At 36.7% G+C, this 18,000-nt stretch overlaps 1 protein-coding gene and 1 long non-coding RNA gene across 5 annotated transcripts in view; one reads left to right on the plus strand and one right to left on the minus strand.

Annotated features, from left to right (window-relative positions):
• Sap47 (Synapse-associated protein 47kD) overlaps positions 1-18,000 on the minus strand; it is a 69,513-nt gene that overhangs the window by 41,803 nt on the left and 9,710 nt on the right. For all 4 annotated transcript variants that reach the window (XM_071785054.1, XM_071785055.1, XM_071785053.1 and 1 more), the window contains exon 4: positions 9,059-9,180. In XM_071785054.1, the coding sequence (XP_071641155.1) occupies positions 9,059-9,180 (122 nt within the window). The remainder of the gene's footprint in view (positions 1-9,058; positions 9,181-18,000) is intronic.
• LOC139817185 (uncharacterized) lies at positions 2,424-13,017 on the plus strand. The gene is made up of 3 exons (XR_011733153.1): positions 2,424-2,613; positions 6,148-6,318; positions 12,813-13,017. It is a non-coding gene; the product is annotated as an uncharacterized lncRNA (long non-coding RNA).

The following is an 18,000-nucleotide window of genomic DNA, read 5'->3' on the forward strand; positions in this document are numbered from 1 at the left end:
CGAAGCGGATTATGTATTATTGCGCTCAATAACTCAATAGACGATTAAATGGCAATTAATTTGCTATGATTAGGTATAATATACATAATGATGTAAAATGCTGCGTAGGCAACTGCATATTGAACTTCCATATTTTAATTGTTGTTACATTAAATTAGGTCGAGTTGCTATCAATCAAATTGATTAGAAACAGCAGTCGCGATTCGCATATTTTCAAGTCAAATTAATTAGTCTTTGAACTTCAACGCTTTCGTATTCAACGCAAGTGCCATGTTGTCCGTGTGCATCATTTGTCACGATAATGAAACATTTAATTATCGGAAGCCTCGCTGTGCTCGATAATACGTAATGAATAATGCGCCGTGGCAAATGCTAAAAGTATAATTATTTGCGTAATCCATGTACAATGTATCCACAGCGAAATTATATCTTAATAATAAAAACATTTTGCGATTATCTTCAAATATTAGAGAAGAATATGATATTTTTCCTGTGTATTCATTCATATTTATAAACCATACCTGACACTCTGACATTCGTCATCGAGTAAATTACGCACGACACCTGAAAATTTGACACAAATCCCTTTTGAACTTAGAAAAAGCATATTCGAGCACGTCTAAACCACTGTGACGTTTAGTCGATACATGGTAAGCGGTATCTTGCAGTTCACAGCTCACACAAAGTTTTCAACGGTATTTTTTATTATTTAGCACGTCGTCGGATCTGACAGATGAGACAAAAGTTTCCTACTTTCGGCGTTATAAAGCCACATAAAAGTGGAAACAAAATAATTTAACGGCTGACTTTTATTATCGCGATTGTGTCCTTCTAAAACTTGGTCATTTAGATTTTCCATTGTACGCATATGAAATCAATCAAGAACAAATATCATACTTTTCAAAAATATAAAAAAACAAATTTACTTTTCTCTTGACTCGTCTTAAGTGCCCCCTTAAAGGATTAAAATCTGCGAGTAGAAAAACAAATTATAACTCAAACGAAGCAATTTGTTCCATGCATGTGATTAATGTTGTCGTTGCCGCCTTCAAAGTTGTAGCTTTTCCCGTTACGCAAATAATTGGAATTGCAAATAGAGGTATCTCATCCGTGTCAAAGCGTTTGGCAATGTAGTACTATAATCACTAACATGGTTATGCAAATTTTGATGGACACATTTTGCCCTGATTTTCTACTCTCGTTACTTCCGGAAAAAAAAAAAAAAAAAAACAACACACAAAAACAAAATTACACAAATCCGGTTTCTACACAAAATCTCTTACTAAAAATATTCAAAAATAATGAACAGCTCTTCCTTTCTAAGATTTTTAAAAATAGAAATCCACATAAACTCTAATAACGTAATAGCACCTTTGAAAGAACCAGAAAGTGAGAAAGAGAGATAGAGAAAGTTAGTAATTTTCGAAATACAAGATATATACCCATCGTATTTTAAAACATATTCCTGTTTACAAACAAGATTTAAATATGTCTGCTCGATTAATTCATTACGCATTATCCGAATTATGCATTAGCCGTTATGATGTGTATTGAGGTCATACTGGTCCGCGTGATGCATTTATTAAAATGGAGCAACCTATGCATCAGCCATTACGCAACCTTGAATTGACAAACACTTGCGAAATCCTGGTTAGCATCTGGAATCGACATTCGATACGTGCGACTTAGGGAAGTGCATGAGAGAAGAAGTGGGATATCGTATGCGTAGAACGGTGAGCGACAGAGCGAAGAAAGTTCAAGGTTCTCGGGTCATCGATTCTCATCAGCCGCACAGCGGTGCGAGCTGCTGTTTGCGACCAAGCCATAGCAAGAAAGAAAGAAAAAGAAAAGAAGGGTCATTGTCGTTTTACGACGAGGAAAACAGGTGCGTGTCGATGGTATACGTCATTGTAAATAATCAGATTCAACAATATAAGACAATATAGGAATATGCAGCCAATATTTGATAAAAGAACAAATAGAATAATTTATAGATAAAATAATGTTACAGCGAGATAAATATTTTATTTATTGAGACGCGTGATTTCGTTGAAAATTACTTTAAAAAATTATTCTAAAACTTTTGTATATGCAGCAAGAAGGAGAAAGTGAATCTATTTTTAGTATAACAAATCAGTGATTAAAAAATAATATAATATAATAAAAAAAAAACTGCGGTGAAGTAATGCTAACTTTTCCGAAGGAGCTATTGGAATCATCTTCAACAGCAATCAAATGCCACCAGTTACAAATAATCAAACAGCGCGAAAAAAAGTCGCTAAATCTGATTAAACGGTTATTCGCGCGGAAAAGAAGGCAAGAAAAGATCGTTGAAGACCGCAAGTGGCCTTGCTGTTATCGCCAGCTTTTCGCAGAAGTCGCACAAACCGCGAGATGTTTGCGGTAACGGCGGTGGTGTGAGTTAGCTCCCGTTACCGTATAGTCGGATCCCTCAAACCGAGGGGGTGGCGTTGCGGATCAATACCAACTGCCCCTATTCTTCAGCTGGTGTATGCACGCCGCGCGTAGTCTCGCACGGCCGAGACAGACTTGATACGCGCGTGCACGCTCGTGCTTTCTCCACGTATCAATAAGTATACGATGATCATTTGTGTGAGTATATGTGAAAAATTCTATTGTGTATTCACTACACAATTCCATATATGTGTATAAATTGTGTTTATGCGCGCGCGTGTACATGGTTAGTAATCATGAACCGTAAAAAACGAGAAGCTCTCCGTTGGAGGGCTGACTAGACGCGGTAGACCACTACTGGCGCTCTCGTGCCGTCTGGTTCCGCTAGCTTTATCCACTTGTTGGCTAGTGATTACGGTCGCGCCAGACAACCAAAACGTAACTAAATCCCGTAGCTAACTTTCTGATCTTTGATACTCTATTGTGGGCGATATAATAGTGGACAATTATACGCATAAATGTCAATAGCTTATTGAGGTTATTGTCTGCTGTAATCTCTTTAATTATGAGAAAATATATGTCTTAAAGTTCATAAAGAAAAATGTTATTCGTTCATGCACGACGGAACGAGTCGTTGCGTTTGCCTGAGATAGTTGTGCGAGCGCGGAAAACTTTTAATTTAATTCCCGAGTTCTGCAAGTACAAGATAAAAGTTACATAAGCGTTTTCCTCAAAATTATATATATTTTTAGTGCTTATAAAAAGAATTCATTCTTTGTGGGTAAGATAACGTCTCACGACATTTTACATTATTACTCCATCACAATTTCGAGATAATTATAAAAATTTTCATACGTAAACTTTGATTTTATAAAATTTTAGATTAGTTTTAGAAATTGTTGTTATCCCTATAAAACTTACAAGAAATGAGAAAAATATTAATTGTGTTGACGAAGTCTCTTGCATTGTTTTTAAAGAGTTTCCTAAGATTCTTACCCCGAGATGCATTATGAAGACCAAAGTAAGGTTTACGTCACTCTATAAATATCCACTAAGTTCACGGAAAAGAGGATTATTAATAGATGTGTTTTACATGATCGGATATATGGGAAAGAGGGCAAAGTGAACTTTATGATATCATCAAACTTGTCTCATTACGAGAGGTTCAAACTTTGGAACTATAACTATCAACCATCAAAATTCAAAAGCCTGTACATAAATAAATTTTGCAATTGTAGAATATAACACAACTGCATAATTTCATATCCTCACGGACAAATAAGCACGCGAGCTTTTCCGTATATTATTGCTCATCATATGACCATAATTTATATGATAAAATCTACATAAATTAACATATAATTTCATTAAATACATAAATTAATTCAAATAAGCATTTTTAAATATAATAGATAGCAAATAAAAAGAAAAATTATAAATTTTGTCCCAAATACAATACACATGTAATATGAAATAAAAACAAATTATTTAAAAAATTAGTTCTATCATAATGTAAAATGTTATATCTTAATATATATTTGCAATTGTTAAAGATTATTCCTATAATTTCAGATATTATGTAATACACACAACAATTAATTCCATGTATTATAAATAAGGTCTGATCTAGATGTCTACATCAATACATATACAATAAAAACACAGTTCCACGTTCATCAAAAAATTCAAGCCATATCTCAATTTATTAAGTATCTACGATACGTATCAAAATTTTACGAAGTGGCATAATAAGTGCCAGACTATTTCACAAAGGAACACTGTTCTGACATATTGCTCACGATATAAAACAGAAGCAGCTGTCACGGGGAAATATTGGTGCGTAGTCGATAATGTACGTGATATGCATAAATCTCATTTTCAAGATCCCTGCCAGTAAAAATAAAGATGAGAACAGACAGCGTCTACGAACGGTATAGTGAGTGATGAAATATTTTATCGTTTATTTGGCACGAGATAACGCTCGCGGCGATACGAGATCGCGGCACAAAGTAGATATCATGTGAACACCAATATTCCACAACTTTTCATTTTCGTGATCGCGGCCGAAAAATAGAATTTTTGTGATAAAATACATGATCGGTTATATATATATATATAACTGCGACGGAATCTACAAAATTTAATAAATTTTTCCAGATTTCCAACAAAAATTGTTTCCTGATATACAATAAGAAAGCATCTCATACAAGATACGAAAAAATTAATCCGAGGAAGAATAAAATGAAATAAGAAAATAATAAAACAGGCAATAAAAGATTTCTATTTCATATAAAGTGCACGATAAAGTATACGATAATGATAAAAAGTAAAATCGAAATAAAAAAACCAAGAAATAAATATAGAGCACATGAATTGTGCGCGTACTGTAAATTGCTGACAAATAAACCTGGCTGATTTGATTTGAAACTAAACTGATAACGTCAAGTTGTAGATAGATTGTCTCATGCTGTTGAGCTAAGGGATAAAATTGCAACACGTCGCTAAAACAACAGCCCGTGAGAGCTATGCCATCGCTCGCTCCGTTCCTACATAATTCAATAATGAAACATGCGATCAGATAATGAACGAGTGCATAGAATCTTGTCATGTGTCGACGCGATCGTATCTTCAGCAACATGTGTTCCGAAACGCCATTGTCATTGTCTGCCGTATAATATCGGTAAATCTAAAGAGTAACAAATTGAACTTGAGTGCAGTCACGATTTTATAAAACGCAACAAAACATTCGCACGAATAAAGGGGCAGGAAAATTGTCCCGTTTTAACATATAAAATAAATATACTGCCGCCTTTTCCGGAAGATATTAATAACAGCATTAACTTGAGACTATATGTCTGCAAGATCTATGTGAGATATTCATTTTCAAGATGATCCGAAAGACAAATTTCTGGACTCTTGACTTAAATAAAGCAAACGCGAACGCATATGAATGCATAAATTTAGTTTAAAGCAAAGTTTAAACTTAATTATAAATAAACAAAACAATTTTATGTAAATAAATTGTCAATTCAATATAATTTAACCAAATAATATCTACAAACAAACCGATTAAACGATAACGACGTTGGTGATAAAACGTCATTTCGAAATTTCCCATCAATATTGTCGATCGTAATCAACAACACGCGAGCGACGTTAAAAACGTATATGCATGCGCCCGATTTCGGTGTACACGAGCATTCTCGTAATTCCACACTCCCAAACGCGAACGTGGTGCTTGAACATTCGATGAGTTTCCGTGTCGTTTTGTTTGCCGATGTTTGTTATGTGATAGTACCTATTCATCGGTACATCCAACCTGTAACGCTGGTTACAACGATAATACATGCTCGACGGTACCTGGTAACAGCGTCGAGTGAATTTATTATATGCGCAAAAATTTATGCCCCCTTCATATACCTACCTGCGCGTAATATAAATTTATATGGTTGAAATTAAAGCCGAAGTCTAAGGGCCAAAATTGTAAACCTGGTGTGATGCATCGTTAAAGTTACTGACGGAACCTATCGCCATCGCGATGCTGCTATTTGCAGCAACTGTTAACAAACGTTATCTATAATTAAATTAATTTCATTATTTTGATAGATAATTACGCTTTACATTTAAAAATATAAAAAAAATGATAAATCGATTATTGTATGATGTCAAATAATGAATCCCACTTCTAAAATTTGTATTTTTAAAACAGTCTATTTCAATTCCTTCGTACAGATTGTTGTAACTTTGTTACATTAATGATGCATCAACGGTGACAAGCATCAACTTGATCGAACGACGTTATGTCTTCCCGACGTGTAAACCTGTCGAAGATCACCACGGGACAAGCGGATGCTACGTACGCACGGTGCATCGGTCTCTTGAGAAATTACACGTCACGTGCATGTGAGTGTCAGAGAACGTGCGAGTGGTCGCAACAGTGGTAAATCACTGCCGCGACCGCTGGAAAATGTATCTGGCAGAAAGCCGAGAAAATTGCGACCCCATTCGACAATCACCGTCCCATATCGTCGTATTACTTGTTCAAACTGTTTATTTATCGGGCATAAAGATATAAAGACGTTAACTTGACGAAGGCCACTAACGACTTCGTTAAATGTTTCAAGCATATTAATTATGCAAGCGTGGAATACAATACTTTAATTCTGGAGATAATTGGTTGAAGTTCAAAATTCGCAATTACGAAAATGTCAAGGTCGCCAAAAAATAAATTTCGAAATGAGCAATCAAAGTAGAAAAGGACCAATGATATCGCATAGAGTTCACTACATATCAATCCACTATTTTTTGTTAACTTTTATAGCTCGGATAATATTGAGTTCTACCGTTCAATTGACCATTGCTGATATTCTGACAGATTAATAATGAGAAATTTTAACTGTTACATGCAAATTATTCAATTTATGGCACAAAAAAAATGTTCTTCTTCCTTCTCTTCTCGTATGTTTTAAAATAAGTCTGACGTGTTATTTATCACAATATAAATTGATTATTATAATTGTAATTGCACATTTACCTGCAAGAAACCAAAAGATAATATCAAAGATAAAATAAATATCATTTAAATTAAAAATAAAAAAATAATAGAAATGCAATAAACTCAATTTAGTAAACTCTATGTGATCAATCCACTTAGTCACATATAATTCGGAAACTATTCCGACTACACCATTTTTGTATCAAGATTTTTTATCTTTCATTAATTTCTAAAATACGCTATTAAAGTATTGTATGATGATTGTAAGAGATCCTATACTCATCAAATTACGCGAATTGTATTGTTATTTTACACCTAATTACTATTAATTTGTAATAGGTCGCTTATTAATTAGTTCATTGTAGTTCTCTGTATAGAAGTAATAATTGTCACACGCGAATTAACATGTCAAAAGAGTAGAGCTGCTTGACAGCTTGGCGCGAGAATCCGTTAATTTTCGAGGCAATGAGGCCGTGATAAATCTGTCGCGCGGAAATCGCGAGGCGAATCGCACAGCGGCGCACTTTAATGACCTATATTTCGAATGCCGGGTTTTGGGCTATCACAAAAGTACATATCGTCCATCCATTCACACGTCCATAAAAAAAAAAAAAAAAACAAGATGAAGAGGCGGGTGAACAAATACCCCCAATATCTATTCACAGTAACCAGAGTATAAACGCGAAAGTGGTTTTTCTTCGGCTGGACGCACCGCCAGGCTGATGTCAGCGGCCTGCACCACTCGAAAAAGGATGGACGCGGAATAAATTTCGACTATTCGCGTATTCTCAATAATCGCACGTCGTGTATGAGAGCTCGTCGATGTTAACGGCATTTGCTGCTCGGCACATTGTACGAAATGTATGCAGGTATGCACGGATGCGCGATAGCGGGCTGTTTGATTGATGCGAGTTCCACGGTCGTTCAGTAAGTATATAGAACACAATACTCTACGAGAACTTGACACGCCAACAATTTTTTAAGTGATTGCAGAAATAGCGATATGTATATTAGCTAGCTGTTACACGCGTCGCTTTTCTTTCAGGAAAAATTGCATCAGTCAATTCTATGAAAATTTCATCGAATTATTTTAAGATAATTTATTATTTTAAGATGTCAACCTGAATTTTTTCAGTTTATCGCGAATTGAGCATTAAATTCTCGATATTGTGAATTAACGTTTATGAGACAAAGTTAGCTGACTGTAAGCACTAAGGGGATTCCTTTAATATTCGAAACATATATCGCGATGCGCGATTATACGCGTGTGTATAATCTGCGGAAGTGCCTGTCGCGGTTTACGCATTTAGCGAAGTCTCACGGGACATCATATTCTGTCGTGCATTGGATATGTGTACGCGTACATGTATCAGCCCGTATACCATTACGAAAGAATAAATCCTACGAGCCGATATCGACAGCGACAGAGCGCAATGCCGATAAAAGAAAGAAAAAAACTATACCGAATTTTTCCGAAGGGCGAAAGAGCAAAAATAAAATATTTGCATTAAAATATTGCGTTTCTTTCATCCGTGGAAAAACGTTTGCAAAATAAGTTTGCTTCTACATAGTATATTCTTTGCTTATTCTATATTCGAAATTCACCCACACTCACGTACGGACGGTGGCACGAGTGGTAAATGCACAATGCAAAAATTCCAGGTGCTTCGATACACGAAATGTGAAAACATCGAATAATACGCGGCAGGAATATTAAAACTGTGTTATCAATTTGCTCGTGCACGTAACGGTACGAAACGAGCGCGGATAAATAGCTCTGCAGTTTGCGTCTAAAAAAAAAGTAGTTCGAAGCAAAACTATAGCGAAACGTTTATCGATCAATTCCCAGAAAACGTTGATATAACGCACTAATTTACAATCGTTTCCAATTGAACGTAGGTTTAACGTAAATAGACATGAAGTGCTTATAGTCACTGCAGCGTATATACGTCATAATCTTTTTAATAAAGTTTGTATAAATTATTTGTAAATTAATCCCTATTAAAAGTGGTACACTAGATTGGAATAAATCTCGAAAATATCTCGCTATCCGATTGAAATTGTCCGGACGACAGCGGCGACGCAGATCATTAAAGCCGGATCGATCGGTACATTTACAGGATTATAGTAACAATGGAAAAAACTCACGTTCTCTTCGACGGTCTTCTTGATCTTCACGCTGGCCTCCACCACGGTCTTCCCAGCCTTGTTCACGGCGCTGTACAAGAATCCGCCGAGACTCTTCGCACCAGCCAGTGCCTTCGTGGAAACTGATGGCAGAACAGGAAAAGTAAAATGAGAATAAACGCAATGTTCGTGAAAGAGGACCTTTCTTCGCAGTTAACTCAACGGTGTTAAAGTAAAAAACACCGTTGAAGTAGGTCATAGCTATTACATAAAAATAGGCAAGCGTAAAGTTCTATAACTATTTTTCTTTCAAATAAGATGTTATTTTCATCTGTTAGAAAACTACTAATTAAATAAAAACTTAGTGCCATTTAATTTAATTTTGTTAAGCTTTTTCCCTGGTTATTCAGAAATACTTATTCAGAACAAAAATCATATATTACTATTTATAATATTAACTATTAAATAGCATGCATGCATCATTCATGTCGTTTTCTTTAATCTTTTAAATTCCATACAATTTTTTTGTTATACACATAAGTTTAGAGTAAAGATTCGAGACACTTATACATCACTAATAGAATTATCTAGAAATTTAGAAAGTTTAAGTAAGTAGATATGAATGACGCTTGCATGTCATTTAAGACTTAATATTAAATGTCAGAATTTAGCAAAAAATATTATATATATTACAAAAAAGTCTACACTGTAACACGTTAAGTAGCCAAAAATCACGCGATATCGGATCAACGTGTAAATGGCTATTCAGAAGTATCGCTGGCTTGTTCTAACCCGGATACGTCAGATAGATTTCTCACGAGACTCCTTTGCCAAGAATTCTGACTTCGCCATTCATCACAACCCGATGAGAAAAGGAAATGGTTGTGCGGCGATAGTGATAGAAGCGACTGGCGCGAATCGCTTTTCCGAAGCACAACGTTACGAGATCTCGGACGTTAAATATAATACGAGCTATGTATAACTTTCGCTGTATTCAGCTGTATTCCATCGCCAGATGTTTCCGATGTACGATATAAATTTCAGTGCGACGTGGAGACACGACTGGTACGCAAAACCCGTACATTTATCCTTAGTTGTTTTTGAATATTGTGTCACATATCGTCTTCAATGTGTGTGGATAACGCAATTAAATACAAATCGCAAAATTATACATGTGTGTATGTATATGCATACTTTTCATGTACAATCTTAACGAAATAACTTTTTTTCTTTCAAATCCATACTTTAGAACCTGCATGAAATATATCGAGTTAAAAAAAAGAGTGGTAATCCCTTTTTTTGTACATTTATTCCATTTTATGCTTCAGCGTAGCTAACATATCCGCGGATAACGGTAGAATTATTAATTAAGCGAGACGTATATTTCACTATTCAAAAAATAAAAAAATGTAATAACGTTCGCGAGAGAAAAACGTTACATTACACACGACATACTGAGAGGGATATACGGCGCATTATATACTTTGTCGTCTAAACCGCGCGTCATAAATAGATTGCCGTTTGCTCGCGTAACGCATCGACGGTAAGTTACATTGACATTTAACACTTTCAGTAAAATAGAAAACGATTCACCTCTTCTTATAGCTTTAACGACTCGTGGAAAAGGTCGGCCGGTCTTGGTCTTCGGTCGCAGCGTTTCAAACTGCCACGCCATAGTGTACCTCATCGTACAAACCAACATATCAACGTGATTCCGTCGTAACCTAGAGCACTTTAGAGGTAGTTTCGTGGAAAGCTGTAATGCCGCGAGCGCGTTTTTCCGCTAATTTGGTTCGCAGGAATTTTATACGAAACGGTCATTGCAGGTCAGCTTTAATCTCAAACCCCAATTTTTGCATAATTATATAATCTAGGTTATATAAAAATTCCTAACGAAACAGACTCAAGTATTTATTTTCTCGAAACGATAAATAATCCATATAGACGTAAGTCCATAAAGATAGAAGTCAATTTTTTTTAGATGTCACGAAAACGCGATATTTCCCTGAAATTTAAAGGAAAGGAATAATTGGCAATAAAGGTTTAAAGGTTTTTGACGAGACAACTCTCACAGGAATCATAAACGAGTGCAGCGGGTCGCTTTATACGAGCCATAGAAATGAAACTGGAATAGCTAGTTAAAAAACACAGCTTTAAAATGGAAGACACGTATTTTTTTACGTATCACGTGGCAGCTGTACCACAACAATGCTGCAACTTTGCGATAAAACGACGCCAGGTCTTTTGTGAAGGATATTTGAACATTCGCACGTATTCGCCCCTCGAGGAAATTTACGAAGGCGCGACTTTAGCATGCATAGGCAAGGATATGCGGAGGTTGCCTCTGTAACTCGGTTGCCCCTATAAACTAAAAGCGATTTAATCAACCGGATTGAAGCACTTCAATTCGCGCAGCTTCATCCTTCACCCTTGCCTATCTCCATCCGATTCGCTGCAAGCAGGCGGCTATTAAAGGGAACGAATCAGTGTAAAATACACGTGGCTCCGTAATGGTGCCGCTACATAACGCTTAATAACAGTTTCCAGCTCCGCAAGATGCAGGCGCATCGGATAATTGGCGCCGCGGTCCAGGAGTTGAGATTACACGGCAGGCTTAACTCCAGCCGAGATACCCGAGAATCGCCAAACAAGTGTCAAGTATTATAACCGCCCTCGTGTCACGTCGAGATAATTTGTTGGTATACCAAATCTGCAGATTGCATAAGTATACATAAAGATTTCGAGATATTGGGCAATTTCGATCTCGCGAGGATCTCGGTGCAAAGCCAACAATAATGGACTTTTAAATTGTAGACAAAAAAGGATTATGCTTATCCACGAATAACACAAGGCTCTTCTCGTTTCTCTCTAGAATTTCTCCTTACGTTTTAGGCTATAAATAAGTATAATGAGAAATAACTGTTGTCGAACTAATCGTTGTCAATCCACGAAAATATATGTGACAGTTATAAGCACCTAAAGAAAAATCTCTCGTAAATTGATCGACTAACGAAACCTGTCGTGATCAAAACCCCGTAATTGCGGCGCGGATGATATACGATACTTGTTTGTTAACGAGATATATTCCCGTTTTATCTCCACGAACGAAACAGAGCAGAACTTCAGCAGCGACGAGAAAATTCGTCGACGTCGCGTCGCCGTTGTCCAGTGAAAAGTTACGAAAAAGTTCGTTCGGCCGACGACGACGTCACTTGACAAACTTTCATATGACGGAACTCTGGTATAGACGTGACGAGAAATCTCGCGTTTTTGTCACCGTTATGAACACATCACACTTAACCGATACCATGCGCGAAAAATACTGACGGCCATTTGACTTTACTGACTTCACAGTAACTCGCGCGACTTGTGAACGCGGAATATCTTGATTAGATATCGCTGTGTTTTCAACACATTGATAAAGAGTTATCAACGTTATCGTTAAAAATTAAAACTTGATCTTGCTTTTCTGTTCCATTGCACCCGCGTTTGATATTCCGAGAGAGAAAAATTGATCTTAAATATGGAATCCACTTTTCGTTTTTATCCTTATTACTATTTTTCTTTCCCTCCCTGCTACAACACTTTATATTGAGACAACTTTATATTAACACTTTACATTAATCAACGAGTCGATCAAAATAATTCTTATTTAGCCGCTTTATATAATTCTCGAGCTCATGTTAGAAAGGTCGCATATATTTAGCGACGGAGCACCTTTGTGATATTAATGGCATAATCCTTATGTCATAATCTCATGTCCGGTATGTTCCAGGTTGATGACGTCGATAATTGTGTAATATGTCGGAAGGATAGCGGTGACTAAGAACAATCATAAAGGAAGCGCACTACGTGACCGATATAGTGTTCCTTCGACCCATTAACGGATGATAACGGTTTTGCTATACGATATATAATGCGTGACCTACAACGTTACACATGTACACACGCATACAGCTGTCAAGTAGATATCTCTTGCTATCTAACAACGGAATATACCTGCACAACATATAATGATGTACAAATAACCTGACCTGACAAAGCACACGTTGTGACACTTGTCAAATATATATATATATATATATATATATATATATATATATATATCATTATGTATACATGCATTAACTATCAACGCTAGCGTCAACGAGCTCGTTGAAACAATATCCGTGAAATTGCAGGAGCATTGAGGCGATAATCGCACTCGCTTGCTGAGAAAACGTACGTAACTAATCTCCAAATTTCCGACATTGGAGTTTTATGATTAAACTGATTACATTTATTAAAATCCAACCTTTTTTCTTCTCTTTTCTAAGCACCTTCCTGCACTCTTTATTACTCTGTTGATATCTGAGAAAATTATCCACTGTGAGCTCGTGTTTCCAGGCTTCAAAGCTCTGTTTCCTCTTATCGACGGCTTCCTGACACGTTTTGTTCCACCAGGGTTGATGTTTCGGTCTACGTGCGCGAAACCGATTTGCTAAAAATCATGTTTAAAAAGAAAAAACAAAACATCATGTTTTTTTGTTAAAAACGTGTTTTTTAAGTTTTGACCATGTTTTTAAACAAGTACAAAAAAAAAATGTTTTAAACATGTTATTAAACATATACACTTAATTTTCACTAATATTTAACGCTTCGAAGAATTTGTAGCATCAAATAAGCTCTAATTTATAAGTGTAATCTAATTAAACGCTACAAATGCTTTGAAGCACCAGACAGACAAATGATATTGGTCTATTTGATACTTCGAAGTACTTATTTTTGAGCGGGGAGTATAGGCTTCCGAAGGTCGATTATGTATCTTGAAAAAGATGAAAATTACAAAAGTAAACTTATTTACTAGATTTCGACTAATGAAAACGTAGATACTCTAGTGAATTTCCTCACTTTTGCAATTTTCACCTCGTTTCAAGATATATAATCGGCTCCCTGCATAATACATAATACATAATGCATAATGCATAATGCATGACAAATAAGGAAATGAACCAATCAGAATACTTAATTTCCATCCTGAGAATAGGATTCTGTTTGGTTCATGTCCTTATATGCGTTATGCATTATATGTGTCATGCATTTTGGGTCAAGCAAATTCCACTGAATATTGTTCTTATTGCTTCTGTCTTAAACAAATGTTTAAAACATGTTCTTTAAGAAAGTGTAATACAAATTTTGGAAGTAAATTTTGAATGTAAAAAAAATGTATGTTTAAATATATCTAAAGTTTAAAACTTTCATTTTAAACAAAACGTTTAAAACATAACAACCCTGGCGCGAAATATTTCTTTCGTAGATAGCAAAGTAGGAGCCCGTTCGAAGTCAAGCCAGATGCCTGCATTCGCGATGACGACACCAACAATAAGAGATGCAAAGTTGTGCGTGTGAATCTTTGTTCTCACATTGAAACAATTTCATAGATAAATCAGCAAAATCGTATCCGCGTTAAAAATAGACTTCATGTATGGGCATATCCGTTTCCAACTTTATCGCCGCACTCTTCGTCGATTCGACGAATCGACTTCGCATTCTTCGTCGATTTATCGTCGGTCAAATCTCTGTCATAAGTCAGACGGAAAATTATCTGCGGCGTCACTGTGAAAAATGAGTAAGCGCGAGAGTAATAGGAGAATACGTATATTCACCGTACTCCGACAACGGTATCGCAAACGGGAAGAGTTCGGCGTGGCGTCTTCGGGTCAGGGAACCGGCAATGGGTCGCAATAATTCTCGCGTTTTCAATTTCGGGCATTCTTTCCGTCTGAAACCCGACGAGTCTCCGTCGGACTGGAGGAAGTGCGTTCGCAGACTTCCAAGTCGATGACTCTACTGCTCCAGGCAGATCAAGCGAACTGTGAAACTTCAATGATCCGAAAGCGGATTAATTATATGCTCGGGTCACTCGTATCTCATTAGAAAGAGTGGTACTATAACTGCCACGATATTAATTTAATCAGATTTGGGCATACGTGTTTACTAGTCTTTCGCAAATATCAAGCTCCATCCAATATAACATTTCTATAAAAAATCTACGCACTCTAACAATTTATAAAAATAAGATAATTTATGATATATCGCGAGTTATCATCAAAGATTTCTCCTACAAAACAAGAAATAAATTGACGTTGATAATAAGTATTTCCATAGCAGATTTCGCGGTTTGGTAGTATTTAAATGAATATTTAAATGCCTCAAATATGCCATTGAAATTTCGTTAGCATCATTGATCGAGTTCATTAAAGCTATGGGTAAACCAGACAAGCAAAATGCAAAGAGGATACTTTAGGAACGCTTCAAGTCCTGCACAAACAAAAAAGTAGATTCTCGACCGCCGATATTAAAAGTGGAATCGATAGCCCTTCGGAATTCGTTGCGTTGCTTAATCGATACACTGAACTTCCGGCGAAACTGATCACTGTCGAGATTTTATAGACACGGCAACGACCATATGGCGATTATCGTAATAATTTTCTGAAACTCGTTTAATATCCTCCCTGGAACCTCCCGCCTATAAGAATGCTCTGTTACAGGAGAGAATCGATGCGAGTTCTAGCCTAGCCTAGGTTAAAAGGTCATAAAATTTCTCTCGCGAGCGAAAGAAAGGTTCCTCTTTCGAGCGAACAAGTGTTCCATTTAGCGCCATTTAGCAAAATGAAAATTTGCAATCGTAATATTGCGTTCGAAAAATTATTGATACTAGACAATTACTTACGAGAACAAGATGAATATTGAGCTAAATACGAGTGAAATCATTGCTAAAATCTATTTTTTAATCATAGCTTTATACGTTGCACTGCATTACATCTCTTTGAATAAAGCACGCACAGCTTTTAATCTATTTTTTTAGCATAAAAGTGTACTACTATGTATCTCATTTAACAAGCTGTAGCAAAAATATATATGTTCTCAGAGAAAGTAAAAATTCTGGAACAATATAGAGTTTACGCAAAAAGAACTTTTAACAAACAATCACGCAAACCCTCTGCAGAAAATACCAATAGCAATTGAACGGTACAACCAAAGAGAACACCGTATTAAAAAGCTATTTCATTGCGCAATATGCGACTCTCAATTTAAAATACGATTGAGAAAGGAATAAAAGGCGCGTTTGTAGTACACATTCAAATGCTATAAAATATTTCGCGTTTACTTCCCTAGGAATCTTAAAGTCAGATATGGATTTTTCTTGTGCTTTAACTGACGCGATCAAGCTAGAATCTTCGTAGGTAAATAAAAGAGAAATATACAAGACGTGTAATATACAAGAAAGCAAAATGTTTTTCTCTATCAATAAAATATTTGTATTTTAATTAGTACAAGCTTTTCTATGTATGTAATGTTTTATTATCTGCCAGATTTGTTATGATAACGTGTACAACTTGCATTCCGTTGATATTTCAGATCCTAAGCAAAACGAGGAATTTTGGCCCTACGGAGAAGTCGAACAGAGCCTTCGAAACCACGCAGAGAGATGTATCAGAAGTACATCTAACAATTGAACGAAAGAGCGTAGGCGAAGAAGATCGATAATGTGCGCGCGCTCAAAATATTCTTCAAATATTCCATATATCAAAATTGTACATTGAGATACCAGTACGTGTCAGGGAGAACCTATACGCGCATATAAAAAGCGCATGAAAAAGTCAAGTAAAATCTTTCCTTCTTTCATTTTCGATCGCACGTTGAAATTGCAGTTTTATTTCAGACAAATATATCTAATCCTGTTGACAGAGAGAGATATCTCAACTACCATCAACTTGACCAAGTTATCCTGAAATTTGGCAAATAAACGAAAAACAACAAATCAACGAAGAGAAAATGGAATGGCAGGTAGAGATGAGCTCATCGAGTTGCGGTTACGTTGTAGTAGCTGATTTTCCGAGGGAAGGAAAAGTCGGTCGGGGAAGCGTATTGATCGACGAAGATGGGGTCCAACCCGTCGACGACGCGAAGGACGGCTACTCGCTGACTGGATCTGGTTATACACGGGATTCGGGGAGCGTGAACGTTTCGACGATCGTTTTCCCACCCACTCGCGACAATACTCCCACGCATCATCATCGACGCTAGGATGGAACGACGGGTGAAACAACGGATGATACGTAGGTGGGAGCATTTTTAACGATTCCTTCAACGGCAGTTTGTCCACGAGAGATCCGACGGAGGCCAGCGCCGTCGGATCTAGAAGTCTGGCTCGCCTCGGGCCAAGGACACGCGCAGCGTCCGCTCTCTTTCACCCGTTTGCGCAAACTACCCCCTGCCAGTTTCCCATATACACCCGCCCTCTTCCTCTCCCTCCCTCTCGTTCGCAAGATCTTTCATCTTCACCTCCCTTTAATCGTCGCTGAATTAATCTGCATACTACGACTAGTGTGTCTCTCGATCAGAGTATACACGCGATGCGAACTTTCCCTTTGACAATTATGCGTAACCGACAAGCGATGAAATTAGCGAGAGAATCAGCTGTTAAATCTTCCAATAGTAGCGTTTTAAAAACCGTGGCAAAGGTTTCTCAGTCAAACGAGAGCAATTAAAGTCATTTACGTGGGTTGATAATATAGATCATAAAAGGAGAATACTAATATCTGAACACACACATTTCTCGCTTTTAATAGCATTTAATCTTACTTAAGTATACGTATAGAATGTATAGATAGTTCGATAGCTCATTTGATACCGGAGTAGATATATACATACGCGTGTATACCCAGGCCAAGGACGAGTCCAGCGAGAGCCCGTTTCTTTCATCTCTTATTCACCCTCTATTTTGTTAATCTTCGCTCGATTCATGCTGGAATAGTGGATGAAGAAACATTTCGCAGAGTCGCGAGATTGAAAGAAAAAAAGCCAGCAAGATCGAGGCTAGCGTTTATAGATCCGTTTATTATGCGTTATGAGACTTGAACTTTCTCGATTTGTATCTCCTACGCCTCTTAGGCAAAATTCACGATGCGGAAATTGCA

Source organism: Temnothorax longispinosus, chromosome 8, assembly GCF_030848805.1.
Source record: "Temnothorax longispinosus isolate EJ_2023e chromosome 8, Tlon_JGU_v1, whole genome shotgun sequence".
In the NCBI taxonomy this organism is placed as follows: domain Eukaryota; kingdom Metazoa; phylum Arthropoda; class Insecta; order Hymenoptera; family Formicidae; genus Temnothorax; species Temnothorax longispinosus.